Source organism: Eurypyga helias, unplaced genomic scaffold (genome assembly GCF_000690775.1).
Source record: "Eurypyga helias isolate BGI_N326 unplaced genomic scaffold, ASM69077v1 scaffold11342, whole genome shotgun sequence".
In the NCBI taxonomy this organism is placed as follows: Eukaryota; Metazoa; Chordata; class Aves; order Eurypygiformes; family Eurypygidae; genus Eurypyga; species Eurypyga helias.
The window spans coordinates 324-8,628 of record NW_010235309.1 but is presented as its reverse complement, the minus strand read 5'-3'; the positions used below and the strand labels follow the sequence as shown (position 1 = coordinate 8,628).

Below are 8,305 nucleotides of genomic sequence, written 5' to 3'. Positions count from 1 at the left end.
CCTCGCCACCCACGGCTGCCACTCCGCACGGCGCGGGCTCCGTTAAAAGCCTCGGGGACCCAAAAACTGCCTCCTGGCCCCTGCGATCCCGCAGAACAACCTCATTCTCCCCAAAGGTCAGGCTCACCGCTGGCAGGGCTCTAATCAGCTTAAGGCTCGTTTGGACTTTAATGAGTGCCGGGAAGGGGGACGGAGGCGGTGGGATGAGCGAGGAGCATGGGGATCCGAATGTTTAAGTGTATTTATTATGCTTTCAAGTTTCGGATTTCCAGCTTTCCCGCCTGGCCCCTTCCCCGGCTCAGCTGGTGTTTTGCAAAAGAGCCTGAATTGCCCCAATTCTGCTCTGCTGCTGCCAGGAAAGCCGAGCCGTGCCCGGCCGTGCCATTTATCCTTTACTCCTCGCTATTATTCCGGCGCCTTAGAATTAAAGATCCGCAGCTCCCGCAGGGTTGGCATCACGCACCTGTGCTGCTGGCTTCAGCATCCCTGGTCTCCGTATTTTCCTCCTCACCTGACGCTCTCCAGCAGAGACACAGCAATAAACGTGACTTGGCTGGGTGCTGGGCGCGTGTTTCCAAGCCACCGACCCCTGCGTGTTGGATGGGGCGGAGGGAATACACCCCCAGTGCTTTTCGGAGAGCAGAAGGAGGCATTTAAGCCCCAAAGTGTCCTGTTGTTTCCCAGTTCTTTCGCTGCCCGAGTCCCCATCACCAACTGCCACTTACCAAAGATGCCGTGCCGCCTGGCTCCCGGGGGCCACGGAAAGTGCCGTCCCCACGCTGGTCTCCGCTGAAGAGCCCTGTGGCTCGCGGATAAATCCTGACGATGCTTTACTCGGAGTCTCTCTGGTAGCACAGGAAGGTTTCCGCGGTTCCCCTTGGCCCTTCGCAGGGGTGGAAAGCGAATTCATGGAGCTTCTTGGCTCGAAACCGCGTCAAAGCTGCGCTGAGAGCAAACAGCAGATGCGATTTATAATCCTGTGGTTTGGATCTGCAAAGGAAAAGGCTTTGGGTGAGGTTTAAAAGCCAAAGGTGGTTGTTTTCCAGAAGGAAAGGAAGGCACCTCAGAGATCTTTATAGGCCAGTGCAAACCAGACCTGGAAAATCCCTTGACACGGAGAGGAGGTCAGATATAATGGCAGCCGGAGACTCCTGCCTGTTAGGTGAGGTGGGATTTCTGTTTCAGTTCCCAACGCCGCTGACAACACCCACTGAGGCTCTGGAAACCCAGCAGGTCAGGGTCTCTCCGACTGCTGCACGGCGCAGGACCGGGGTGCGCAGGAGCATCCAAAGCTGCCGGAGCAGCCCGGAAGGGCTCCAGGGCTTACTCCCCACGTGAGCCGTGCTGTGGCTGCAGGAGGGCACAAACACACAAGTTGGTGCAAAGGACTGTCCCCAAAGAGGGTCAGCACCGACACAGCCCCCGGGGAGCCTCCTGCCAGCCCCGGGACGTCTCTTGGAAGGCTACGGCCACCCGCACCTCCCTGGAGCAAAAAACGCCCTCTGGGAGGATCTCACGACACCTCCAACCAGCGCTTTTTGAAACACACGCTCTTGGCCAAAATCTGCCCTGAAGCCACACGGAAAAGCTGTTTGAGGGAGCAGGTCCCCGGCGAGGACAACCTGCCTACGGTGCTGCTGAAGGAACCAGCTGCCAGACAGCCAAGAAGGTCCCGGTCCTCCAGAAACTCCTTGAGTCTTTCCAGAGGAGTCCAGGTGGAAGTTTGGCTGCTCAAAAGCCACTTCTGTGCCTTCTCAACTCAGCTGAAGGATTTGAAAAATCCTCATGTGATTTGAAGAGCTGGATCAGCCCCAGATCCCTGGGAAGCTCCGAGCCTGACCTGCCCGATGCCAGTTCTCCCGCGTCCCTTCCCAGGGTTAATTAAAAGCAGGAGTCGGTGCAGCAAGCATCTCGGCTGAGGCTGCATTGCTCAATCCTGCTGGGAGCAGGGAGATAATTAAGAGCAACCTCTTAGGACACCACTCAGCGGGAAGCAAGGCACATCTCCATCAGCCGGCGCGTGCTGTGCGTGGCCGGTAGCCGGCCGTCTGCAGCGGTCGTGCGTGGGCCCATCTGCCCTCCCCCCCCCCATTAAAGGCTTCTGTCGCTCAGCTGGGAGAAAGCCAAAGTTTCAACACCCCTGCTCGTTCCTAATTGCCTCCTTTGGCCATTAGCACCCAAGTGCTAATTGCTGATGGTCAGCAAGCCATTCAAAGCCAGCTCCAAGGGACTGCAGGCATGAAAAACAGCCGAAAAAAGCAGTTTAAGGCAGCTACCTTGGGGTACGCAGGAAGCGGGCATCCCGTGGGAATTCAGTCTCCTCCGTATGACCCTACCCGGGAGGTTTCTCCAACCTCAGCACCTCTCCTTCCCTTTAGCGTCTGACAGGGTACTTCACTGATGCCTTCCCTCTGGCAGCAAGGTGGGACGTGGCTTTGTGCCCGCCCCGCGTTTTCCACCCAAGCCCCGATTTCTGTTCTCCTCCACCTTCACGAGACACGCTGTGGGGCATAAAAGAGCCTCTCTCCATCCTTGACCCACACACGGCTGTGGAAAGGTATGACCCCTCCAAATCACGTCTCAGGTAGAGTCACGTCCCTCAAAGCCACATGCCCAGGGATACGCTTTTGGGCTGCCTTGCAATTCCCTGCGGCAAAGCCAAACCCTCCAATTCCTTATGCGGGGGGTTACGAGGGATCAGGGGCACCAGGCAGTATGTGTTGGGGCGCTGAGGTAGGGAAACGATCCTTAAGTCCACTGCCAGTCCCAGAGCCACCTGACCCCTCCCTCTGCTCCTTGGCAACAGCACATTCCCACTGTCCCGCGCTCCTGTAACCTGACGCTTAGGGATAATTCAGCCTTGATGCACACGTGCTGGTTCTGAATGACCGGATTCTTCTGATCAAACCGCAGTTCCCTGAGATCCGGTCTAGGAGCTGCCGTCATCATCTCATCCCAAATTTACACCTCATTTAAAACCAGGATTATGATTTCTTATCCAATTCCAGCCTGGGGAGCTCCCTCTCAGATACCCAGTCCCAAAATCTGGAATCCTTTTACCTGGAGTCCAAATCCCTGCAAAGATATGAGTCAACGTTACCGTGAATGAGAAGCCCACGTCTGCCACCCTTGTACCCCCAGTCTATCATCCGGTTTTCCGACCGTCCAGGGGCCGCTGCTATAAATCCCAGCACTTGAACTGACGTTAGCATGTGGGATTTTCTCCCACAGTCACTCCCAGAGACAAGGTATGTGCTTGGGTTCCCCTGCTGAGCTCACAGCCCATTTTTTAGGCGCTGCACGGATGCAACGAGTAAGCAAGGTCAACACCTCACGGCTTGGTCTGCGGCCAAACTCACTGGGTGGACAAGGAATGACAGACAAGAGTTTTAGCCATGAATCTGTCCTCATTTTCCAAATCCTTCATATAATTTATCCAAGAACAGCAGTATTGGTGGATGGATTTTCCACTAACCTGAGGAGGGTCGCTTTTGAATAACTCAACGGATTCAAACCCTGTACAGAGGAATAAATCTTCACGCGGGGCAACTCGGCTTAATTTGGTGGCACTGCGCTGGAGACGGAGCCGATGGGGTTCGTACGAGCCCTTTCCATCCTGCTGATACTTCGGATTTCTCCATTTGGGGCTCTTTTGAGCCAAAGGACAAACTGCCAAGAATAAGGGTACCTGAGGAAAACGGCGTGGAGGCACGCGGGCTCCCGCAGAAGTTGCGTGACCGACAAGGTGCCCCTCTCCTCCTTCCCTCTGGCACTGGGCCCGGAGATATTTTGCTCATGATGCAACTTCCATGATTTCCATGGCAACCATCTTTTGTCAGGCCTCAAGACTGGGGATTTTTTAACAACTCCATTCGCCAATTCAAGCCCCAGGAGGAAGTGGGCTGCAAAAGGAGAAAGTTCTCATTCAGATGCAAAATAGCTGCCATAACAGCTGAAGGGGGCAGGGGGGGGACACCATCGCTTGGGCACAGCTGTTTTCATCCGTCTCTCCTTGGTTCACGCCGTGTGAAAGAGCCTCACCCAGTGACACCTTCGACACTGGAAGCCACGACGCGCGCTGGGGCGCTGGCGGCTGGCATGGGTCTGCGGGAGACCTCCCTCTCCTCACTGAAAAGCTGCTTCTTGGCGTCAGCAGGAGCTTCGATCTGCTTCTCTCCAAACCACCCTGGGGGCTTGGGAATGCGCTTGATGCCTCCTAGCCCCCAGCCCCTTCCTAGGCCACAGAGGTCCCCTGCCCTCCGTCCCCTTCTTGCAAGAAGCAACAACTTCCACCACTTTGTATCCCAGTCCTCGACAAGCTTAAAATTGACGTGTGAAAGGTGCTACGAAGAGGCTCGTGTGCCATTGGGTGGGAAACGATGCCCAAGACCCCTGTGCTGCTGCCGAGCGCTCGGTGCGGCAAAACCCACCCCCGAGGGGCCGGGGCTCAGCGTTTCTGCCCATCTGCCAGGGCACGGGCCTGTTACCCCTGCGAAACCACAAATACTCGGTGCAGGTTTGCCGGCCTGTCTTCCCGAGCTCCGTGCTGGGATACGGGGACACCAGCTCATACTCGGCTCATTCGCAGTCGGAGTCACGGAAGCCTTATAACCCCCCCAGCATCTCAGCCTGGGGGATCCATTGGCCTCATCCCTAATTTTTGCCCCAGAGGTCGCACCCAGGACAGCTTTGCCCTGCTCCCTAGGCTGGGGGGTACTGCTTTTCCCAGAAGACACCCAACTTCAAAGTCAACCTCCTCCCAAATAATTTGGCTGTTCATTAGAAAAGTAGCCAGCCAAATAAGTAGCATTTCGTGCTGGTGCACTCACCTTGGTTTTGTTACTGCCTATTTTTGCAGCGTCCTTTTATCCTGCCGGGTGACTGCAGGCACGGAAAGGTGGAAAAAGGAGCTGCCACACAGGGACAGATCTGAAAGCGGAAACATTAAACAGTTGATTAAACCGAAACAATCTGTAATTGTACGCTTTCCGCCTCGTTGGTACCTGAGCCATGAAATCCCTTCCTCCTGCTTTCGTAGCCGTTCCCCCTTTCCCCGCTCTCCAGGGCTGGCTCCTGCTCGGCGTCTCTCACCTCCAGCAGTTGCTGTCACCTCTGGAATTTGCTCCTGATTTAGAGAAATGCAGCGGAGAAATGCCTGGCAAAAGAAGGGATACAGCTGCAGAGGGAGACCACCTTTTGTAATTCCTACTTGGCCAAAAGCTTCCTCAGGAAACTGTCTTATTGGCCATGGATAAAAGGGAGCATCGCTAATGGAATCCTAATTGATTTTTCATATTTGCTGACTTGCAGCAAAGGGATAAGAAAATCAAAGACCTCCATAACCTCCATCAAGTAACAGAAAGAAGGTGCATGACAAAACACCCCCACTTCAGCTTTTGGGTGGAGTTTCCACACTCCATACGCTTTTTCCTGGCATGGGGCACACTCCAGCCCAAGCTACGAGGTTTTTGCCTGCATTAAACCCCTCCTTTCCGGAGGGCGCAAGGAGGCTCTTTGCTTTCACTCAAAAAGGCGATCGAGGATACGCAGTGAGAAGTGAGAGACAGTCGAAGAAAAGCAAAATCCTCCTGTGTGCAACTGATTAGATGAAGGGGACGAGACAAAAAGCTGAGTACAGAGAACAGAAGCTGCAGCAGATAAACAAGCTCGCGGCACAAACCTCTAAAGCTACAGAGAAACACTCAATTAAAACCCCAATCGCTAAACAAGCAGGAAACGTTCCCTCAGCTTCACAGAAGGAGCCAGAGATAAAGTCCAACCAGCTTATTCCTAATTAGAGGGACCTGAGGGTCAGGCTTAATTAAAACTCAGACCACCCCACCATCGGCATCTGCTTTACAGAATAAAACCCCAGCTGGTACCTGGTGCCTTTGGCTGAGAAACAAGACAGAGCTCCAGCGCTTCCAGCACCGGGCACCCCACACTCCTGCGCTGTCACCGGGGCGGCTGGGGACAGACAGGAAGGGTGCAGGTTTCGGGGCTGCAGAGGCGAGGGCGCAGCTGGGGCTGGACTCACCGGTCGTTGCTCTCGTGCCCAGCAAAGCTAAAAACCACTCGGCTCACACAGCGCTTGGCCACCGGCTGCAGCAGCGGGACACAGGGATTTCACCGGGAGCCTGTAAGCACAGTAAATCTATTCGATTACTCAGGTCACGCCCCAGGGAGGATTTTTTATCCCACCACCTTGAGTTTGCCTGGATGTGGCTCCACGCCTTTCTTTCAGCCAGTTTCCCAAATCCTAAAGAAAACACCTTAATTCTCCTTCCCCCTTTTTGAGAGATTAATCCCAGGAAACTCCCGGCTCCCCGCAGCACCTTTATCCCTCCCTACTGCTTTGTATCAACTCCACAGCAATTAGGCACCTATTTTGCTGCTGACTGCTGCTTTTCGTCTAACCGCCCGTGTCGCGTAATCACCGCGCTGTTCGGCTCCGGTGTGTGTCTTTCTCCACTTGTTTCTGCTGCTCTGGCACTTACAGCACAAATTATTCAAGGCAGGAACGGCCTATTCATCATACTTCCACGCTGCGCCTTGGCACGAGGGGCTGAAGGGCCTCCCCGAGAATACAAATAAACAGCGAAGGAAAAAGCACCAAGCAACTAATTCGTATTAAAACTTTATTAGAAACGAGGACACAGCCCCCCAGGAATGACATTATCTCCCAAACTGGCACAATTGAACGGCCATCATTAAATACAAGTAGCTACGAAGAAGGCGGGCGCGTCTCTGAAGGAAGGAGAGCTAATCCTCAAATCCGCTGCTTCCAACACGGCCAGAGAACGTTTGTCCACCACAGTTTGTGCACACGTGGGCACACAGACACCCACCCAGGCGGCGAGCTGGCACCCCCGGGGGGTGTTTGTGCTGCTTTCTGTCCCAAGAAGCAGGCCGGGACTGCTCTTAGGGGAATCTGTATTGCTTTAGTTCAGAAAGAAAAGAGCAAACCGTTGTGGCTCGATGCTGCTGCTGGTACGTCACACTGGGCACCTGGTCGGTACTTTCAAATCTACATCGCGCAGAAGTGACTCGAGGAATCACGGGACGGTTTGGGTGAAGGGACCTCACAGCCCACCCACTGCCACGCCCTGCCATGGGCAGGGACACCTTCCATAGCCCAGGGTGCTCCAAGCCTCATCCAGCCTGGCCTTGGACAATCCCAGGGATGGGGCATCCCCAGCTTCTCTGGGAACCTGTCCCAGTGCTCCCACCCTCTGCGGGAAGAATTCCTTCCTGATGTTTAAATGTTATCACTACTTTTGTTTCAATAGTAAATAATAATTATTAATTACTAATAAAAAACAGAGGTACTACTGTCATAGAAAAAAAAACCCCAACCTCATTTAACCACCGTCTAGAGAGGAGAAAAAAAAGGATAAATAGGGCCCAGTTTATACAAGCCTTGCCTCCTCCTCCTCCGCAAAAAATTCCCTCCTGTCTAATCCAGGACCAGTTTTAACCGCGCTAATTTAACAGCACCAACCACTATGATTGTTATTAGCGCCTACACGTGACTGCAATTCAGCCGCGTACTGTTCAGTACAAAACACGAAAAAGGAGGGAAAAAAACCCTTCAAATATACCCATTCCTCAATTTCCTTACAGGTATTTTCCGTGTCGTGTCATAAGAAAAGAATTTAAAGCAAAATAGAGGCACAAAAGCTACTGCGCTCAAGGCGGCGGCCCACGCGCACGTTAAAATCAGAACGATACAAAGAGTAGTCTAGTAGCAAAGGCAATATATAATATTTTATAGAAAGTGTTCGAAACATATAAAATTAGGAAATAATGCATAGGAGAGGGCGCTCCCCAGGCCCTGCAGCAACGCGCCGTTCGCCGCGCCGGCCGCACCCGCGAGTCCTTGCGGCGAAGGCAGGATTTAACGCCAGATCCCGAAAGGCGCAACTCACTGCCTGCAGAATTCGCTGGTTATGTTGGGCAGGGGGTAGGCAAAGAGGGAGAAATCCAAGATGTATTTTGGCAGGAGCTCTTTTATCAGCCGGCGCTGGGTGTTGCACAGGTAGTAGTGGAGCGTTTCTGCCGTCACGGGCTTGTACCACGACTGCCGCTCGGGGAAGCGGACGGAGGAGGGCGACTGGACTCGCTCCAGGACGTAGTTGGCGTCCGCGTTCAGGCGCTCGTAGGAGCCGATGAAGTCGTACCTCACGGCGCAGGGCTGGCACAGGTTGTAGATGGGCATCCAGTGCTCGTTCATCCTCTCCGCCTCCTCGTCCAGCAGGTACCGCAGGAACTCGGAGAAGGTCACGTCATCGCCCGCGGAGTTCCC

General features: G+C 54.1%; 1 protein-coding gene across 1 annotated transcript in view; it reads right to left on the bottom strand.

Moving 5' to 3' along the window:
• Positions 1-7,924: 7,924 nt before the first annotated feature.
• Positions 7,925-8,305, bottom strand: part of CHST14 (carbohydrate (N-acetylgalactosamine 4-0) sulfotransferase 14) — a gene marked incomplete at its 5' end in the record, with an annotated part of 700 nt that continues 319 nt past the window's right edge. The window contains one exon of the mRNA XM_010146702.1: positions 7,925-8,305. Within this exon, the coding sequence (XP_010145004.1) occupies positions 7,925-8,305 (381 nt within the window).